The 21,353-nt window shown below is 45.2% G+C and overlaps 2 protein-coding genes across 20 annotated transcripts in view; one reads left to right on the forward strand and one right to left on the reverse strand.

The window, feature by feature from the left end:
- Window positions 1-2,636, forward strand: part of GSG1L (GSG1 like) — a 57,782-nt gene extending 55,146 nt beyond the window's left edge. The window contains exons 6-7 of one of the 4 annotated variants that reach the window (XM_077186779.1): window positions 695-1,304; window positions 1,815-2,063. In XM_077186779.1, coding sequence (XP_077042894.1) covers window positions 695-1,304; window positions 1,815-1,916 — 712 coding nt within the window. In that variant the 3' untranslated portion in view covers window positions 1,917-2,063. Of the gene's footprint in view, window positions 1-694; window positions 1,305-1,814 lie in introns of those variants that run through there. The other 3 variants (XM_054643559.2, XM_077186780.1, XM_054643560.2) reach the window with 3 other exon arrangements.
- A 10,561-nt stretch (window positions 2,637-13,197) lies between these two features.
- Window positions 13,198-21,353, reverse strand: part of KATNIP (katanin interacting protein) — a 56,890-nt gene continuing 48,734 nt past the window's right edge. For all 16 annotated transcript variants that reach the window (XM_077186765.1, XM_077186769.1, XM_077186768.1 and 13 more), the window contains 4 exons: window positions 19,210-19,311; window positions 18,395-18,555; window positions 15,965-16,053; window positions 13,198-14,650 (listed from right to left, as the gene is read on the reverse strand). In XM_077186765.1, the coding sequence (XP_077042880.1) occupies window positions 14,595-14,650; window positions 15,965-16,053; window positions 18,395-18,555; window positions 19,210-19,311 (408 nt within the window). In that variant the 3' untranslated portion in view covers window positions 13,198-14,594. The remainder of the gene's footprint in view (window positions 14,651-15,964; window positions 16,054-18,394; window positions 18,556-19,209; window positions 19,312-21,353) is intronic.

Raw genomic sequence — 21,353 nt, forward strand, 5'->3', positions numbered from 1 at the left:
TCATGTCCTTTGGCTGTTAGAAATCCTGCACCATGATCTGCACAGTGATTGTCTTTGTTCCCCTTCAAGGTCAAAGCATTTTTAGCTGCATTCCCTACCTGCCAGGACAGTTCCAGGCCACAGGGGTGAAACATTTTCCTCTCTTGCCATCAGTATTGACAAACTAAGAAAAATTTAGCCATCCTCTAATTCCCTGGGTTCCCAGGCAGTGCTCCCAGGAGACTGAAGCATGAGGGCCCATGGAAGGAAGGCAGGTCTTCACACTGGGCAGGATGGGCAGGGAGAGGTGCTGTGGCCACCTGCAGCCAGGCTTTTGTGTTCTCAGAGCCATGATCTGAGCAGCTTTCATCCCTTCCTGTCCTTCCCCAGCACCAAACCCTTGGTTCTCGCAGAGCTGTGTGATTTTTGGGAAGGAGAACGTGGATGTCCCAGTGGTTCTCACTCTGAGGACAGCTGAGATGTGCTCAGTCAGCAGCAGGGAGGAGCTGGTCCTGAATTCCTGTGCCTTTTTCTCAGATGCTTTGCTCCTGGTCATGAGAAGCAGAGGGTTTATACAGACACGAGAGGGAAATCAGCCTGTGGGGAAATGAAGCTGTGGGAAACAGGCTTAAAATTGTCCCAAAATAGGCCTAAAATTTTCTTATAAGACTTTAGCCCAGTCCAGAGGAAAAAGTGTGTGTTTGTCTTTCTTTAGGGCTTCACAACACCCAGCTCTAAGTGTCACTAGCCCGCAGAGGAACAGGAGTGACCATAATGCTCAGAAAATCCCCCCATTCGCTACGTCAAGCTCTTCCAGCGACACATCAAGCAGCTCTTCACTTTCATCAGAACCAACCAGCCAGATCTCCATGGTTCAGGATCAAACCCTGCTGGACATCACCTCCATCACTAGATTGGCCCCAGGGGAATCACCAAACCCTCAACCACTTGAGCAAAGAGATACAAATTTAGCAATATCGTGTTCCAGCCCACTCGGAGCAAGGACTATTCCAGCATCTCGCCCAGCCAGCCTCAGGCTCAGTCTAACACCCAGCTCAGCCAAGCCACAGCAATACTCTGACTGCTCTCCAGTCAGCCCAGGGATCAATGCAGCTTCCTTCTCCACCTTCTGTCCTCACTCAGCACAAAACGTACGAGCTTCAGCTTCAGATCACACACTGACCCCAACCAGGACAAGCACAAGGCCTCCAGCAACAGCGACTCCTGAAGAGAGTTCCCAGGCTCCTGGCTATTCTAAAACTGAGTTAAAGAATACAGGAAAGGGGTTTGAATCAGATCTGGAAGATCCTGATCATGAGAGGTATGTATCCAGAGCACACAGGTGTCTAAGTCCTCAAACAGCCCATGTTGGTATAGAATCAGTAAAAGCCCTCCCATAAAAAAAGTTAAACATCTTTTATGATTCAGATGTTCCCAGTGTTTGTTTTCCAGTAGCCACCCTGTGCTTCCACTAAACCCTGTTAGCCAGGAAGCAAAATGCCCTATTTCCATATACCCATGAGCTCTCCAGACCTCATGACAGACCTGGGCCAGGCTGTCACCCTCAGCTCCTCCATCAGGGCACAGTTTTCAGGTGCCTCCTTTCCTTCCAGAGGAGGCAGCACAACTTTCCCTTGTAGCACAGAGAGAAGCTCTGCTGTCCCCTGGAGCCTGACAGAGCAGAGCAGAGCAGAGCAGGGGATGGTGCTCAGTGACATGGCCAGGATGTCCCCCCAAAGCTCCACTGTCTGCTATGAGCCCAGGCAAGCTGAGCTCACCCCACTCCTCCGAGCCTCTGAACTCCACCCTGTCTCTGCCACTTCTTTCCTTGGCAGGAGATTTGTAACCACACAGGAATTCCAAGCCATGGAGAAAGAGCTAGAGGATGTAAAGGAAGACCTGAAATGCCTGAAGTGGAAGGTGAGACACATAGGTGAGACGGTGCAGCCCCTGGCCGAGGACAGCAAGAGGTACAACGGCTACACCCTGATGGAGCTCAAGGCCATGGTGCAGTTTGAGGATGACCCTTACAAGGCTGCCCACAAGATCCTCACTGCCCTCTTCAGCGATGTCTACTGGCCACAGCACCCAGGCACCGAGCAGGCCTGCAACTCCTGCTCCCTGCCCAAGCCCAACATAGACCCAGAGCTGTACACAGTCTACTGTGACATCCTGAAAAGCATATTCCCTGGAATTAGCAGCCAGACATGGAGGGAAGAGACACAGCACGTGCAGAAAGGCACCCAGAGTGCAGTGCAGTAACAGCAGAGCCCAGAGGTGCTGTGCAGAGCCAGGTCTGCAGTGACTTCAGAGGACTGGGCTGTGCTAGGTCCCGTTGGTCCCTTTAGGATTGTCTGTGAAGGTGTTGGTGAGCTCTGAGCCCTCATGCCACTTGCCCAGTGACACAGAGTGGGATGGCATCCTGCACTCTTCCCACATTTTAGAAAACAATTGCTCCTTTGGTGTCTCTTTCAATCTATGGACGTTTCCTTGTTTCCAGCAACTACAAATGCTGACAAAAGAATCCCACGAAGGCGTTGTACGTCCAAGCAAGGGCCTTCTCCCAGCCCCAAACAGACCAACCAACCAACCAGCATCTGGGTAGTTTCTATTTTCTAGAGTGTATCATTCATTAAATGACATTACTTGTTAGAAAATTGTGCCTGTTCTTTTTTATTTATTTGTCTAAAAGTGCTTTGCACATCAAATCAATCAGCATTGCCACCTGAACGCACACTGGAATGAGACCTGGGAATTTCAAACCTTCCCCTGCCCAACTGAATCCTTGGTTTCAGGGGCACAAAATCAGAGCACAGTGGTGAGCAGCCATGGAGAGCCCAACCAGGTCATGGGGATCAGGGTACAATGCTCTGCCATGTGCTCCTAAATCACCAACCCAGCAGTGAGACAGGGGAAGGTCTGTGACCTGCAGCTCTCCCAGTCTGTGGGGACTGGGCTGACAGAGCAGCTCAGATGTGTTAACCCAGCTGAAAGGGCCCCTCAAGGTGAGCAGTGCCATGGAGCCTGTCCCAAGGGAAGGAGGACACACAGGAACACAGCCCTGGAGCTCCATCTGGGAACCAGCTCCGTGCCATGCATGAACAGTTTGTCCCCCAGGTTCCTCCACAGGCCTGGCCTTGCAGCCTGCTCTGTAAAGGTGGGAGTGGAGGGCAGCAGGGATGTCCTTGCTGCTCAGTGGCAGTGGCAGCCACACTGCCCTGCCCCACTGGTTCACCCAGAGTCAGGGACACTCCTTGGGAAGAGTCACTTCCCTGGTCTCAGTGTGACAAACACATCAAACCCACCCCAGAACATCCATCCTGCTGCTCCTGAGGAGGGCAAGAGGCAACCTGAGGGTTCAGCCCCCCCTTCCCCTCTGTTGGGCTCTAATCCACTTCTAAAGCTTATTCCAAAAGTAACAGGGAGGAGGAAAAAAACCAATTACAAACGCACTGAAAGGAGATCATTCCCAGTGCCAGCACAGATCCAGACACCCTGGGTGATGGGAGGGGAACACAGCCACACCCTGGACCTGCTGGGCACATCTCTGTGGGGACACTGACTTTGTGCAGAGCTCCCAGCTCCCTTTCAGCAGGATGGTCTCTGCTGCACTCACAAAGACATTGGTTGAAGCTCCCTTTAAAATAGATAAAATAGATTGCTCCAATAAATTGGTAGCAATTTATTTCACTTCCAAACTGCTGTGCAGACACAGGCATGGCACTGCCCACACTGCAGCCTCTGTGCCACACTGCAGCCAAGAGCCACAGCTGGCACCCCCAGGTACCCCCAGGAAAACCAGGGCTGTGCAGTGTGAGCCCTTGGGACAGGGACAGCCCCCAGAGGGACTGGGAGAAGGCAGCTCCCTCACAGGTGGGCACAGGGCTGTGGAGGATGATGGGAGCCAATGGAGACACTCTGGAGTCACTGGAGATGTTCTGAGTGTCCCCTCAGAGCAAATCCCCCAGGGTGGACCATCACAAAGCCAATGGAAGGCTCTGGGCACTGAGTCTCACACAAACACCCTCTGCATCCTGTTCTGCTTTCATGGCTCTTTCCTGTAGGAAAACCTGTCCCTTTGGATGACCTGGGTGGGACTAGGCTGATCCTGCTCCCACAGAACACACACAGGCACTGCTCCACATTCATTTTTCTGGGGCAGCCCAGAGCCCCAGCTCTCTCTGAGGTCTCTCTTTGGAGCTTTCCATAACCTCCAGTGGACACTGACAAAAACACATTTAGCAATACCCATCTTTATATGTTGCATTGCCTGCCCTCCCTGCCTGTAAAATCTTAATTCATTTGTTCCTGTGAGAACAGGCTCTGTGGTTTCTCATGCTCATGAGATCAAACAATATGCTCAATTTTCTCTTTTAGTCTCATTCTCCTCATGCCTCAGATCCAGCACAAGCCCATGAATTATTTTTATTAACCTTACATCACCAGAGCGGGTTCTGTCAAATACTCTCAGTTCTGGGTCCCTTTCAGGTTTCAGTGTCTTCTTCCACAGGGTCAGTGGTACTGTGAATCACCTCCACCCACTCTGGAGATGTGCATCAGGTCCTTTACCCTGATAGTCTTGGCTTTCAGCTATTCCAGAGGAATTTCCAGGGTATTTGCATCCAGCTGGAGCTGGCCAGTCTTGTTAGAGTTCTATACATTATTATTATTATTATTATTATTATTATTATTATTATTATTATTATTATTATTATTATTATTATTATTATTATTATTATTATTATGATAATAATATGTATTTGCACCTTCTGAGCCCTACAGTCTGTCTCAGAGCCTTGCCAGCCACAGCAGCCCAAGTGCTCAGGGGAAGGGGAAGAGAGCAGCAGGACAAACCCACTCCACCTGTCCTTTACAGACTCCTCAATTCTTCCTTTCCCTCTGCTGCATTCATACCTTGAAGGCAGCTCTTCTCTGTGCAGATGTCTCAGCCTTCAATTACTGCATTATCTCTGTGACCATTTCCTTGTGCTTGAGGCACCTTCCCTGATTTCTATACAGGTAGAAAAATCCATTGCTTTTCAACTCATTTTCCTCTTGTTGATGTGCATTACCAAGTCCTTTCATCCTTCCCCAAGTCTCAGCTTCCCTTGCTGTTTTGCTGGGGATTGAAGCACAGCTGTCTGCCCACCATCCCTGAGAGTTTTTCTGTGTCCAGACTATTTTTTGTGCTCTCACCCACTCCCAACACAACAGGAGGGTGAGGGCTGGCCGCCCACACCTGCAGGAAGAGCCCTTCTCCCTGCAGAGCACAGAACTGAGTCAGCACAACCAAACTAAGACAGCAGTGTCTTAAATCTACAGGCCTGAAAGCAATGTTTTGGCCATGATTTTTAACATCCTGTGCTTGCCAGAATGTGCCCTGTTACAAGCTTGCTCTGTCTTTAGGCTCTAGGTCTTGCTGCCCGCTATTCAGACAGAAAAGCAATTACACAGCCCCATTACTGTGACAGTTAAAGAGATTCAGCCATTGTTCTTCTTGGACAATTCACACTGATTCCAACCCCTCCTGCCTGGCCCCTTAGCATAAATAAGCCTTCTCTGCAAAATGTTATCACCTCCACTTGTATGGAGACAGGCAGGGCAGGCAATCAGACACACAGTGAAAAATTAGCCTTTAAATCCATGTTGCATTCTGTCTACTCTTCATTAAACTGTTTTTTTTTTCTCTTGAACACATATTCTCGAGCTCTAAGACCCAATACCAGACCAAATTACTTTCTTTCCTTTTCTCTCTTAACTACAGGCATTACATTTGCTATTTTCCAGCCATGCCTGGGTCCAGAGTCATTAGTATCACACTCATTCAAGGGCCATGCTGGCTGCTGGGCATCCATCCTGCCTGTGTCCTGAGGGCCTCAGAGCCTGGCACAGGCTGCCTCCCCCCTGTCACCTCCCAGAGCAGATGTCTGGTCAGAAGTGTGAGGACAACAATATTTTTTCCAGCCTCAGGCAATCTGCAGTTTGCACTGATTGATTGCATTAAATAAGCAACCTATTAATGTGCCCCCTGCTGTGGCTCCAGTTGGCAGAGCAGATTCTTCAGCAGAGAAGTTGTGTTAAACAGAGGGTCCTGATGCACACTGCTCATGGAATCACAGAATAATTTCAGCTGGAAAGAGCCTCTGGAGGTCAGCTTGTCCAACCCCTCTGATCAGACAGAATTCCAGTAAAAAAAACCTGAATAATAAACTCTGTGCTGCAAAAACGAAACCAGTGCAATTAAAACAAACTTCTAACAACAAAAACAACAACAACATTTTTAAAATAATAAAAGAACTTAATTTACATCTGCATCAGTGGATAAAGAAGATAAATGGCAAACTTTTTGTAGCACTGGTTTGGAGGGCTCTTTGCTGTGGTTAGTTCTACATGCATCACCAATTCATTTGTCAGCCTTCTCATTAATATCTCTAATGCATAATTGCAGTCAAAGTCACTCATTGAACCATGCATTTTATGACCTCAAGGGTTACCCCTTCATACTGTTAATAATAATATCCCTGCATAATGCAAATGCTTTATGCAAAACAAGTCCACCAGCTCTTCTGCTTCATAACTTAAAATACAGCACAGCAAGTTTTAGGCAACTGTCTGCATCTTTATATCAATTACAGGCATCATCTGGCCTGAATTGTGAGTCACAAGGGTTTGGGCAGTGCCATTAATTACCAGTAATGCCTTCTCCATTAGTCCTCCCTAAAAGGCTGCTCCACATGATGTGTTCTCTATATATTTATACAGCCACTGCCCCTGGCACACTCCATTTCAACCTGACTTCAGTAATTTTCACAATAAACCTACAATCTTTGTTTTCCAAGGTGAAAGTGCCTCCTGAGACCCTTTTCCATTTTTCCTATCCATTCATTTCTGTAAAAGTTTCCATTTCTTTTCCACTCTGAGCTGGAGCTCTCCCCCACAGACCTCTCCCCTCCTCAGAGTCTGACAGGGTAACAAATGCCCAATAAATCATCTCTGGGCACTTATCCCCAGCCCACAGGCAGGTGACAACAGTGCAGATGTCCTGAGGGCCTTGATGCTGCTCCCCCAGGAGCACAGGTGACACTGGGACACCCCAAAGGGCTCACACAAGGACAGGACACTGATCCTCCCCAGCCCTGCCCTGAGAAATGCAGACCATAGCTCCTTGCCATTTTATAATGAAGAGTAAATTATCTGAGTGGCCCAAAGAGAGTGATTAAAATACACATCAATGCCTTGCTGGGTCAGTGGGTTTGGATCAGATCTCCCATTTTGTGTTAATATTCAGATACGTTACTACCCCAGAGAGATGAATAATAGTGGCAATTCAATTTCTCTGACAATATTAAACATAATGAAAAGTCATACTATCATCCCACATCCTTCCCCATGAATTCTGGCCACAGACAGATCTCCTGTTGGTAATGGAAATGTCACTTTGATTCATCTGTTCACCAAGGAATCCTTACCAAACAATTTCCAGTATCCAGCAAGCCATCCCAAAACATTCCTTTGGAAACAAGCCAGAACTGACATTCTCTGTAAATTAGTTTTTACCACTGTTTAGGCTCAGACCATAGCAGGAAGCTTTGCTACTCACTCTATTTTTAGCAGTGTCTCCAGCATACCAGGAAAGAGGTGGATCATAGGACTTCTGCTAATCTGCAAATCTGAAATTATAGTTGAGAGATGGAATTTATTATTACACAGCTCAATGACAACAACAGAGATGACCTTTCTGCAATGCCAGAAGTTTTATCCATGCTGATCTGTGCCTTTAATCAGGGGGAAGGGAGGGTACAGGCTATTATGTGCCAAAGGAAAAACTTTTTCCCTATGAGGACAGTTAAGTATTAAAACAGATTGCCCAGAGAGGCTCTGCATCCTCCATCCCTAGAAGTTTTCAGGCCAAACTGCTTGAAGCTCTGTGTAACCCAGTCTGACTTCTGTAAGGTTAAAAAAAAAGAGGGGTGTAATTGCAGAAAGCAGCCAGGGAAACCTTTGATGAATGGGAGCACAGAGCCAGGAATAATAAGAGGCAGGAACAGCCCCACTGGGGCATTCCAGGGCTGAGCCCCTCCATGTCCCAGCCCCCTGGGCTGGCCAGAGCATCCTCCTGCTCTGCTGGGGCTCCCTTGGCCCCTGGCCTTTCTGATGAGACATAAAAGCTCTTTCTTGCTCGAGATGAAAGTCCTCTCCCCAGCTTGTTTCACACAGAAACCTCTGTTGTGGCAGCCACCTCACGCTGTCAGGCAGAAGAGAATTCTCAGTGAAAGAGATAAAAGGGCTCAGCTGTCCTGGCTCACTGTATTTACCACAGGATCCTTCTCTTTCTCCAGCACAATGGTCCCCCTGGGTGAGCAGTCATTTATTTCCCTGAGACCTTCCCAGCCACAGCAGCTCCCTCTGTGCTCCCTGGCCCTGCTGCTGACCACCCTTGCTCTGCAGCCCAGCATTTGCCTCACATCTGCTCCAGCTCAAACACATCTGGAGACCATTTCAGGGATAGAGTCTGGAGACCAGTTCAGTCCATAATTCCCAGCTGGGCTCACACTCTCAGGAGGCAGCAGCTGAGTTCCAGTCTCTTCCTGGCCCTTATGATGGCTCTGAGGTACAGTGTCCAGACCCAAAACTCCCCCTCCCACTGCTCCCACCCCGGGCTCCTCCAGGGCCACAAGACTTTCAGGTTATAAATGCTCTTTGCTGAGAAGGAGACTTGGCTATTTCTAGCACTTTCACCTCCACGTGCTTAGCCCAGAACAATGTTCTGTCAAAAACCAGGGTGAAGCTCCTTTCCCAGTTAGATCCAGATAAGCTGAGGAAAACAAGCAATGGAGCTCTGAAACAACAAATGCCATGATCCCCACCAGCACTGCTGCATTTCACCTCCTCCATGCAGGCAGCACTTTCCCTGAGGCACACATCTGCTCCTGTCCCCTGTTTTTGTCCTCCCCAGGCTCCATTCCATGTACCTCCTGCACAAGCAGGACCTTACCTCAGCTGCCACACTGCTGCCAACAAAATCCTGTCATTCTTTCATGTGCTGTTTCACTCCATCATTCTTTTGGATATTTTATTTTACAGTTGGCTGAGAGACCTGCCTGCTTTTGTAAGTGAGGAGTTATGAATGCTCTGGTCTGGCTGACAAGGTGGTGATCAGTCACAGACTGGACTCAATGATCTTGGAGGTCTTTTCCATTCCTAATGTTTCTATGATATGTTACAGGGAGGAGTTCAGGTGAGCTAATTCTACCTGTCTGATATATTTCCTTGGATTTATAGTCCCCAAAATGTCCATTCTCTTTCCAGAAACTGCACAAAGTCTGGGCATTTTTGGAAGTCCCATGAGCAGCAGGACAGAGTCAAGTTGATTTTAGTCACACCCAAAGAGACCTTGAGCAAGCTGAAAGCTAAAGGCAGGATCTCTCTGTGGTCTCACTGCATAATTGAGACCTTCCAGAAATAACCAGGACACCTGGGGAGAGCAGCTCACAGGTCATGTGCTTTTCCTCTCCTAATTACAGCCAGAGCAGTGAGCCATGGGTGGAGGCTCATGGGGTGTTGGAAGCAATATTATTCCAGGCTGGGAAACTCCTACCCTGCTGCTCCTTGGGATGCTCAGTCCTCTCCTTCAGGCAGCAGCTCAGGAAGGGAACACCAGAGAGATGTCAGCCTGATTTCCCCCTTCTCCAGGAATTTCTAGGTCAGTAAGAAGGAAGTCACCAATTGCAAGTGTTTCCTTTTGGGCCCAGATCTTTAACACTGCAGCACTTCACAGGGTCCTGAGCCAGGGTGAAGGGAACTGATGCTGTCAGACAAGGGTGGAAAATTGATCTCTTCCCAGCAAGATTTAGAGGGCAGTTGGACAAGGAATTACTCCAGCTGGGCACTGGGTCCCCATCTCTCAGCTCTTCCTGCAGCTTGGAGATTCACTCTATAATTGCTTTCTTAGTCCACATTTTATCCTCAGCTGACAGAATTCCATTAGGGTGATACAAGCAGTGTGATAAAGGGATGTTTGTGTCTCACATGGGCTCTAAGTCATTTCTCAGCAAACAAGCAAATAGTCACAGGAATGGGCAAAGAGGCCCCTGAGCCAGGAAGTCCCTCCCTGCCTGTGCTCTGACCAGCAGGGCCAGCCCACAGAGGGAGCAGACACAGCAAACACCCTCACAGGGCTCCCTCTCTGCTCCTCACAGGAGACACCCCCAAAATGAACAGTTCTGCTACAGCAGTTGTGGGCACACAACAGCCCAGCAAGAACACAGCCCTGCCATCCCCAGAAATAGCATTTTAGCTGTATAGCTAACCTTAGTAGCCACTTTCTGTGAATTTCTAATGGCACCCCACACAAACAGGAGCCACAGTGCAGTGACACAGGAGTGGGGGACACCCAGATCTGAGAGCAAGTGCCCTTCCTATGGAAATGTAAGAAATTAAACTAATCCTGCAGCACATCTGAGCATGTGTGTCTGGAGAGTGGAACAGGGTGGTCACACCAGCAAGGCAAACAGTGACTCTGAGCAGCATTTTCAGAATGGTTTTGGCAGACAAATTGACCTTCTAATGATGAAACAGCTAAAGGATAGTCATGATGGGAAAAAAGCTAAAAGGGAACCCAGGATGGTGCAGGGTGCAGTTTCAGTACCTGGTGAAGGACAATGGTGAAGCCCTCACCTCGTGGTGTCTGTTGTAATTCACATTTCTTGAAGAATGTTGGAAGAGATTTGGCTGCTTCAGTGACTTTGAGCAGAAGAGCAGCTCCTGTTGGAGCTCAGCCTCCTGGATGAGCAGCCCTAGAACACAGAGGGCAGCCCAAGGCACCCTAGACAAGGTTTGGGCTCCTAGCAGTGGATGCTGTGGAGCTGCATCCAGCAGGGAGGACAGCAGAGAGCAGGAGGGAAAGGGGAATGCTTCTCTCACAGTCAATCAAAGGAAAGCTGACTTCATCCCCTGCACGTGGCAGAGCCCAGCTGTCAATACAGCCCTTCAAGTGTGCTCCTGCCTGACTTCTGCTGGGAAATGAGCATTTCCTGGAAACTTCAGAAAGCTTCAAGACTCCATTCATTCAGCCTCCTTCATGCACTGCTCTCCCCCTCAGAGCTGGGCAGCAGCTCCTGTTTCTGGCCATTGCAGGGTGTTCCAAGACCCCAGCCCAGTCCCTCAAGGGCACTGTCAGTGCCACAGCCCTGGTGTGGCAGGGCTGGGCATGCCCAGGGGAGTGACACAGCAGGGACAGGGCACAAGTGCAGCAGGAGCAGGAGATTTTACAGAGAGCAGCACCACCTGAGCAGGATGCTGCAGTGCCATTCATGGCCCAGGGCAGCCCAAGCCATGAGCAGGGCTCAGTTTCATTCAGCTGCTGGATGTAGCTCCCATGGATGTGTCCTGACTCAGGAATGCACAGGTTTCCACGTCTTCTGGGCTGCCTTTCACACCCTGCACCACTGCTTGCTCCCTTCTCCATGGACAGGTGCCTCTCCCTGCTGTTTAAATGTTCCTGGATTAAAGCACAAAGAGGCAGAAATTGAAAAGTTGCAGGCTTTCCCAGGCATCTCAGATTACAGAGTGAACACTGACAAAAATATCTTTTTCCAGATCTAAAAGTAGGCAGCCTGGCATGTACTTCCTCACAGATTATTTCTTTATCCTCTGCCCTTCTCAGTGTCACTGTGGGACAAACAAATTGATTTCCGTTATCTTGATCCAAGCCCTTTAAATCCAACCACAACAGGTAAAGGTGAGCAACTATAGCATGAAAGTCTTTGCAGGGCCCAGATATTGAAATTGGGTGAAACTTTATTAATTTACATCAATATCTTCAGCAAGAATTCCTACAAATCCTTCCTTTTCCTTTGCTGTGTTTTGGACAATGTCAAATGATGTTACTGGGCACATCCTTGCTGAATTCCTCCTGATGAAACTGTGCCTGACATTGACTCAAGAGCTCTGTGGGGATTTTCTTGATTGCATGTTTACTCTTCCTCTTGTCCCTCCTGTAAATGCCAGTCTGACATGAATGTACTTGTGAGGAGTTAGTTAAAAAAAAAGGTGAAAAATTGAATAAACTGGTTTTTTTTAAACCTGATTCACTGAAGAAATGAGTCAAGTGTCTATGTTTGAGTGTATAGGGCTGACTAGGACTCTTAATTATCTTTGGTTATATAAAGGGTCATTACATCTCAGCTCCAATTAGGAGGGCAAACACTGACAGCTCCTACCCCACAGAGATGAATGAAGTATTTTCTAAACATTCTGCTGCTCTCTAGAATGACAGCCTGGAACCAAGGAGTCCATGAGGCTGTGCCTTGGTGGTTTTTGGCATCCCAGACAGCAGGCTGGCAAACCCTTCTTTCACACACAGACACTGCAGGGGAGGATGTTCCACAGCTTGACAATCTTTTAAAATATTTTCAAGACTATCATGGTCTTTCCACACAATGTGGCAGCTGTGGGGAATCTGAATGGGTCCAAGGGAGCTGGGAGAGGATGGAAATGTTGAAGCCACTGCACTCTGTGGCAGATGCCAGCCCAGCTGCACTGGATACAGATTTCCAGGGGCAGAAGGTGTTGAAAATTGGCTGCAGTCACCAATTGAGGTGAGGAAGACTTGGTGGCAGGGAAACATAGAGAAAACTGTGACCCATCAGAGCTTGATGAAATAGTTTGCAATAATTTCCAAAACTGGAGCATCAGGGTTGAAAAATCATTAGCCCACCATGGAGGACTTGAGATGCTCCAGACAGATCCAGAGCAGACAGGTGAGCACAGGAAATCCTCTCCCCCTCTTACCTTTTCAGATCAATAAGAGAGATGCTGTTCAGTGCCAGCAAACAGCAGGTTTCATTTCTCTGCACATCCAATGCAATTTTCTCAGAAGAACAAACAATGTGACAGGCCCCATCCCATCCAGAGGCTGCCTACATGACAAATCTGAGATTGTGCCTCAAGCCTTGAAAACCTTGCTACAACCTCTCCCCTTCCAAACACAGACATTTATATCTGCTCTGAGCCCTTCCAGTACCCCTCCTCTCAGCTCCTCCTCTTTTTCATTTGGAGTTGCCTGTTATATGATTTGGAGCAAAAATTAGCACTTGGTTTTTTGGTAGAATCACACCAGAAACAAATGAGGGGAGAGTTCTCAGAACAAGAGGGTTCTATAGTCAGTGCAGCTTGGGAAGAGCCCTTAAACAAAGTACAATGTACTCACACACACTATTTTCCATTTAAAAGTAAGGTAGTTTGTATTTAGTACAAAATAAATTCTTTAGCTCCATCAGTACACAGAAACCTGGGAAATGCATTGGTATCTTTTGTCCTTTCAGCTCAGGCAACAGCAGTGAAGTTTTAATAAGCAAATATACAAGATATTACACTCCTGACAGGGCAGAAAGGAAGCAGCACAGTTTGATTCCAAATTGAGCTGCACCACTATCTCTGGTTTAGATGAAAAAGCACATCCTGACTTCAGCATTCAGTTCTCTCTGGAAACAATCACAGAATCACAGCAATGAGCAAGTTCTAAATGAGAATCCATGGAAGAGATTTACAGGTTGTCACAAACACCAAGTTTTCAGAGTACATTTGCATAGCAAATCCTGCAGCATATTTACTTGCTTAGAGTTTTTATTTAAATGACTACATGTGCAGGGTATTTTTGTTTAAAAATGTACTTCTCTCCTTACCTTCAGCTAATTAAAAGGCATTTACCATTTCTCAGAAGTGATGATCTGTTGCTGGCAACATCTGGTTAGTGCAGCACAGAGGCATGGCCTCCTTGTTCATAAAAATTCAGGCAAAATAGGAGGAAAAAACATTGCTCTGTAGCAGGAGAACTCTGAAGGATGTGCAGAGCGCCTGTCAATGGCACTCCAGGCAAAACACCTCACTTGATTTCTCCATGGTAGTGAAATGATGAAAGAAATAATTATTTCACTGCAAAACATGAAAAGGTGACAGCTGAAATGCACTTATTAAACCTTGATAAAGCCACTTCCTGATCTCTACTTCCTAAAAGCATCCATCACATTTCTGCAAGCCCAGTGCAACCTGTCTAGGTGTCAGAAACAGTGGCAGCTCCTGCAGACAGCCCTGGCACCAAAACATGCCCAGAGACAGACAGCTAAAGAGTATTTCCCCTAATAAGTGCATTTCCCTGAGAACTATTTACAGGCATCAGAAATAAAGCAACACCTCCTTCCAGTGAGGATCTTTGTGATCATCCAGCTAGGATTTAAGAATAAAAGCTTTAGAAATAATCTAAAAACCTGTGGACAATCCTGCTTAACCCAAGTTCTCAGTACTTGGCAGAACAGTTGTCAGCAGAAAGGTTCTCACTCTCTCCTTTATGTTCCTTCTTCCCTGGATTTTCAATTAAGAGATAAGGGGGAAAATTCAGACAGATCATGACAAAAAAAAAAACCCCAGGAAACTGAATTCATGCTTCAGATTTCATTCTGAAAAAAAATTCCTGTAGCATATAAAACTGCCTCTCACAAGAGGAGGTGGTTCAGCAGCAGCAGCAGCAGGCATAGAAAATCTTCCATTTGGATATGCATGTTTTGGAGATCTGGAGTGCAGTTCCTTAGGGCTGGATGCATCCAGGACTGTCCTTGTTATCTTTTCCTCCTCTGCAGCCCTTTCTCGTTGATGCAGGTTTTGGGGCGCAGAGCTGTTGAGGAAAATGAGGGGCAGCTTTAGGACTAACAGTGAAGCCATGGAGTAAAATGAGGAACAAAAATGCCCATTTCTCTTTCCACCCCAGAATGAAGCAGAGCTGCCCTTCTCAGTGGTGCCAGCTTTTCCACAGTCCCATGGAATTCCTGTCCTGTGCAAGCTGCTCTGAATTCAGGGTTGGCACTGTCCTGAGTAGGAGGCTGGACCCTCCCTCAGGAAGGGAACCCCCTGAGGTCTCCTCCAACCCAAATCATTCCATAATTGTGTTATCAACACCCTCTGTGGCTGATACCAGCCAGGACTGCAGAGGGGACATGGGGCAGAGGGCAACAGGCACCCTCAGCTGGTGACTTCAGAGGTTCATTGTCCTCAGTGCTGGAAAAGATGTGATGGCCATGGCAATGACAGCTGTTCTTCACTGGACAGGTCTGCTCTGGAAGCCAGGATGCCATTCCAGGGGGCACAGAGATGTCCAGGATACTTTTGACAAGTATTGTTCAATATAATAACTTTCAAGCTATTTTTTCATAGGCAATGGTATTTCAAATCCTTCTCCTACAGAACTGTTATTAAAAGCCATCAAATAATATCTGTAACACTTTCTAGAGAACTAATTGGAGAAAGTGTCATGCTCAGGAGAGAAAACCAATCATGAATATACCAGCTTGGCTGAGAATTTGAGATGTATTTAGGGAGCTATTCTGAGTAATTTACAATGAATGACTGGTACTCTTCAGACTATAAATACAATCTAGTCTTTCTCCTTGGGAAAAAAGAGAGGTTGTCTTTTTAATTATCACTTTGTAAGCAAAAAGACCAACCAGAAAGACAGTGGGAGGAAGAGAGTCAACAGGGCTCCCCCCTTGTTACACTCACTGATTCTGGGTCTGCTCAAGAGCCACCAGCAGCTGATTCTCAGACACATCTGAACCATCTCTGAAGCTGCTTAAAAGGCCAGTGGGGATGCAAAGAGCTTTTTATTCCAAAAGCTTTTTATTCCAAAAGCTATCAATGAACCTGCACAATTAACAGCCATTTCCAATTTCTCTTCAGCCAGTTTCTTTGCTGAGGATTTCTGCAGTTGTGGTGCTGTGAGCCACAACCACATCATCCCTTTTCAGATTTAGATACAGAGCAGAAACCCACCAGATGATGAAATTTGCAGTTTGTCTTTTTATGACAGAAAAAGCAGAGCTAAATATACATTAAGACTTCCCACTTTTCCCAGTTTAGGGCTATAACAATGCTCATTATCCACACTGTGTCTGCAGGAATTGAGCAGAAGAAAAATGTGGAAGGCAGAACTCACCCGGATCAGCCACAACTTGTTTCTTTTTGCTGCTGGTGACAATCTCATTTTCATTCATCATTCGTACATCCTGATCCCCCACATGATTGCTGAAAAGATTGAAATCAGTACAAGGGCCAAAATCATCAACATTGGGGAAAATTATGAGAGTTATTATAAGTGAAAATTATGGACAAGGATACCAAAGAAGGGATGTTTGGAGTCCTGCAAGCTCAACAGCTCCACAGCACAGCCACACCACACAGGGTTACCCACCCAGGAATTATCCTGTCCTCATCCACCTGAAGGATTTCCTGCCAGTTTTAATTAGTGGCATTCATTCAGGCACACATTCAAATATAAATATCATATTCACTCTACAATTTTCCAGCCTGCCTACACAGCTTGAACCACAAAGCAAAGAGAGATTTTAAATCAGAGCACAAAGGGGGTATAAAAATCCTCATATGGAACTTCCACACTGCTTTCTAATTCTGAAAGAGCACTATTTGAAACTTTTTTGAACTAAACAAAATTCATTTACTGTGACAAGTTTTGCTTGCAGGCTTTTTTTTTTTTTTGCTTACAAAATTTTAACCATTTCTTTTTGGGGAAAAAAGTAATAACTTCAAAGGTAAATTAAAATAAACAAATTACATGAAAAAACATGAGCTGAATTGAAAGGTAAGGAAAACATCACTATTAAAATCTCCCTTTCACATAGACAAAAAAAAACCATTTGTGCCTTTGCAAGAAAAGAAAAATGGCTTGCACAAAATGGTTTTCTATTTCTGAAGAAAAACTTAATGTCCCTCAAACTGTCAGAGTGAGGCAGAAGAGCCAATAATGAAGCAAACCAAAACTTAAACTATTGATGATAATATCAGACTCAAGTTCAGGTTCATAAAATCCTCAACAGTGCCATGTGAAAGAGAACAGGCCAGCATCACAAACAGCATCCAAAAGCTCCAGAGCATTTTGAAAATGAAGGATATTATCCAGCATGTCTTCCATTGCTGCTGGAGTACCCTGTATTTTAGCAGGGTGGGAGGTGAAAAAAAAGAGAAAAGATGATTGCAGAGCAGGCTGGGAAGAAAGAGGAATAAAAATTCCTGCCCAGGAGTGTGGAGGAGAAGAGGCTCAGCATGTTCTCAGCTGGAAAAGAGACCATGCAGTGTCTGTGACCCCAAAAACTCCTCTTTAAAGTAGATCAAAGGACATATGTCTTATAAATATGTGCAAGGGAAGTTATGTAAAAAAGGTCTGTGATTACACCTGGTGATTCCCTGGTTTCAATAAAATAATTTTACTCATAGAAAGATCTGAAGCTGAGGAAAGGAAAGGTTCATTTCCCATCCTCCTGTTTTTTCTATCCCACTGAAAATTTTCTCAAAACTTTCATTTCCTCAAGGCGTTTTCATTTCAGTGACTTTTTCACTTTGAGAAATTGCTCACCTCCAATTTTTACCATGACAACACAGCCACTCACACAAAAACACAAGTCCAACACAACACATCCAAACAATAATCATTTATTTAACCTCTGGCAGGAGCAGTGGCCAACAGCCAATGCTTCAGGGAAGCACAAGAAAACAAACCCTGCAAGCAAATGTGAACTTCTGTCTTTATTCAGAGCATCTCATGTCCCTTCTGCTTATTTCTAAATGTTTGAATATCCTTCTGGGGGATCACACACCATTTATCCATGCAAAACTTCCCTTTTTTTTCCAAGTGATGCATGTGCAAAACCCTCTATTTGTCAGCTGTCCAACATGTAAGAAAGTGTTCATTTCTATAAGCTTTCATTTTTTTACTTTTCAATCTCATTTAAAATAAATTATTCTTTCAAATCCTTACTTTCCTTGCCAGGGACTGTTTTTTAGATCCTACCAATCCTGACCTTCTAAATGTAAGTGCATTTTTCACTGCATTTCATCACATTCTCCATGAGACTGCCAACTTAGTGGTTTTAAAGCATCATTCCCCCAAATGCAATTCATTTCTCATTTTAGAAGTTCATTATTTTAGACTGTTTATAAAATAGTAGAATTCTGGCTTCTTAATTAGCATTTGTGTCAAATCAGAGGAGGTTATTTTCTTTAATTTTGATGCTTGGTTTTTTCATGAACTTTCTATTTTTTCCCCCTCTATGTAATAACATTGGGATTTATTAATCCTTCTCTAATGAAGTCCAACTTTTTAATTTTGTGTTTACAGCCTTTCATGAAACCAGCTGTAAACATAAATCACGAACACCAGGAAGTGCTAAAAGATGCTTGCAAACAAATCTGGTAATTTGATCCTCACATCTAAAAATCTCTTAATTCCTCCTTAAGTGAGGCCAGGGATGCTCTGGAAGGGAATTTTCCTCAGCAAACTGCTGACATCAGTCCCATCAAACCAGTTTTTAAAGGCAAGATTCTTTGTGCCAAGGCAGAGCCAGCCCCATACCTGATAACAGCTCTCCTCTCCTGGTGGCAAATCCTCTCATCATCCGTGAAGAGGATGGTGTGGTGGGGCACCACAGGGTCACACGTGGGGAGGATGCCTGACACCACATGGCTCACCATGTCCAGAATCCCATTGTACACCAGCAGATCATCGACCAGAAGCTACAAACAGTGAAGAAATAAAGCAAAAAATCCATCAAGAAATCAGGCCTTGCTTTCAGCATTGTCTCTAAAAAAGCATTTTGCCCTATTTGTTTCAGAAATCCAGTCATTAATTTAGCTTTTGTCCCTTCAAACTTCCATTTCTCTCTATTTGCTGCTGGAGTTTGAATTTTTTTTTCCTCCCTAAGTTTTTTAACTTGTCACTGATGTTTTTTAATGCAGCTTTCAAGTAGGTAATTAAAAATGTATTTCGTGTTTTACATAATTGCCATTCTATTCATTGGAGTGAATCACTCTTAAATCTAGGAATTAATGAATTTCACCTCACTTCAGCTGTCTAAAACTTGGGTTTGTAGCTCAAACTACTCTTCCAGGCCTACTCTACAGTCAGTGGAAAAAGGCAAGTGTTATCCTTGTCTTAAGACAATTATCTAAGACAAAAATCAGATCAAGTTTTCTTTCCCTGGACAAAAAAAAGGAAGGACAGATGACTGGCATAGATTAGTCATTTTAATATTAAATGCAAAGTTAAATAAGATGAATCCCATCCTTTGAGATTACATGGAATCACACTTCAACAAACTGTGAGAACACGTTCAGAATGGAGGCAGCTGACTCACCAGGACATACAAGATGCACAGGAAAATTACTTACACCAAACTCCTTCACACCTCTCTGAGGTGTCTTGGCATAATTCCATAACTTGATCATTGACACAGTGGTAGGTACATCAAAAATGACATATACCCTATTCACCTGCAAAAGAGAATTAATTTCTATTTAACAGCACAAAGTCCCCAAAGAAATTGAATTCTCATGCATGTTACATCAAAAGAGGTTCATATTTAAAGAAATATAGCTGGAGGACAGATAACTGATGCTGAGGATGGAAGTTCAGCTATCATCCCTGCTGATAATTCCCAGATGTTGGCTCTGCCCCACAGCTGCTCTCAAAAGCACAGAAGATGAAATCTGGAGCATTCTTGTCATCCTGGACTGCCTGGAACTTGGAGGAGGGGGAGAGAGACACTTTTAATGAGTATTTCATAAACCAAATACAGATATGTCCTTAGGGGTAAGAGAAGCTGGTGCCTCTTCTTTCTGTTCTATTCTGCACAGAGACAATTTCCAAGGGATGGAGTGCCAGGACAAGGGGGAATGGCTCCCACTGCCAGAGGGCAGGGCTGGATGGGATATTGGAAATTAGGAATTGTTCCCTCTGAGGGTGGGCAGGCCCTGGCACAGGGTGCCCAGAGCAGCTGTGGCTGCTCCTGAATCCCTGGCAGTGCCCAAGGCCAGGCTGGGCAGGGCTTGGAGCAACTTGGGATGGTGGAAGATGTCCCTGCCTGTGGCACAGGGTTGGAACTCAATGATTTTTTTTAAGTTATCTTCCAACCCAAACCACTCTATGAATCCATGATTTTATTCTATTCCATTCCATTTCATCTCTCTCTACCAAATATGAATGAAATCCACTTTTTTATTTGCAAGACTAAAATCTCCCCTGCATGCCCTGAAAGCTATTGCAGAAATTTTGCATTTTTTTTTTTTGTGTGAGTTATACTACCAGGAATTTAGAGACAATCCTCCAGATGCTTGCTAAACAATTACTGCTGGAGGTATTATTCATCTGCCTTTCAGTGACGTTAATGTCAAGATGGTAAGACCAAAGATTAGGCAGGCAGGAAACCAATCTTGCCTGTTACAGTTAATTCCATGCTTTTCCTTTTATGAGCCACTATATCAACTTCAGATCAACATATCTTAAGCTTCATCTTTAGCATCCTCTGAAGTTTTAATCCTTTGATGTACTAGAGAAGATACTGTAGGTTATATTAAATCATTATGCTGGGTTGGTTTGGTTTTTTTTTACTGAAGAAAGAAAGGTAGATTGGATCAATAGAAATGTTTGCATCTGTGATTTTCCATGAGACCACTGGAGCATTGTCTCCAACAACAACTGTTAATCCCACAGCAAATGATATATTTGATTAAAAATCCATTCAAACAAAAGAATAAAATGACAATCAGTTACAGGAGAACAAACAATTCAAATTCTGCTTATGTAAGAAATGAAAGTGAAAAACAGGAAACCACTTTCAGAATTAAAAAGGAAAAGCCATTTAGGAAGGAAAAGAAAGGCTATAATACCAATTCCCTTCAAGCTTTTGAAGCTTCCAACACATCAAAGAGTTAAAGCAGCTTTCCAGGCAGCCTGCACTGAGGATGGGAGCATTCACAAGCTCTGGTTCAGCAGCCCAGCTCCAGAGGCTGAGCATCAATAGCTGATTGCTCCATCCAGCACCTTCCAGCTCAACAACCATCCCAGGGAGAGGGAGGAGGCAAAAGTACTCTGTGGATCTTACAGAGGTGTAATTTGCTACACTTCAAGGACAGAAAACACCATTAAAAGGCTTCTGCCTCCTGCATTTCACACATTATCAATTTACCCTTTAATACTGGTATTTTGTGCTCTTCTGCAGTACTTTGGTGTCAGGCAGAACAACACAAAGAGAGAGAATTCCAGAGCTTGTTATTTTCCTTTTTCCCAAGTGAAAGAGTCTCTGCAAGCATGTCTTTTGTAAGGACATGAGCACACTCAGATGGTTGTCAAATCAATCAGTCATCCTGTTCTAAGAGACATCTGAGCATCCCATCAAATTGCCAGGATTCAAGATCTGGGATCTGCACAGAGGAGCCTCAAGCCTCACACAGACCTTCCACTTCCCTAGGAAATGCAAGCACTCACTATTCCCAAGTATACTTAAAAGCTTTACCTTAATTATAGCCCTTCATTA

The sequence above is a fragment of the Agelaius phoeniceus genome, chromosome 16 (assembly GCF_051311805.1).
Source record: "Agelaius phoeniceus isolate bAgePho1 chromosome 16, bAgePho1.hap1, whole genome shotgun sequence".
Taxonomy (NCBI): domain Eukaryota; kingdom Metazoa; phylum Chordata; class Aves; order Passeriformes; family Icteridae; genus Agelaius; species Agelaius phoeniceus.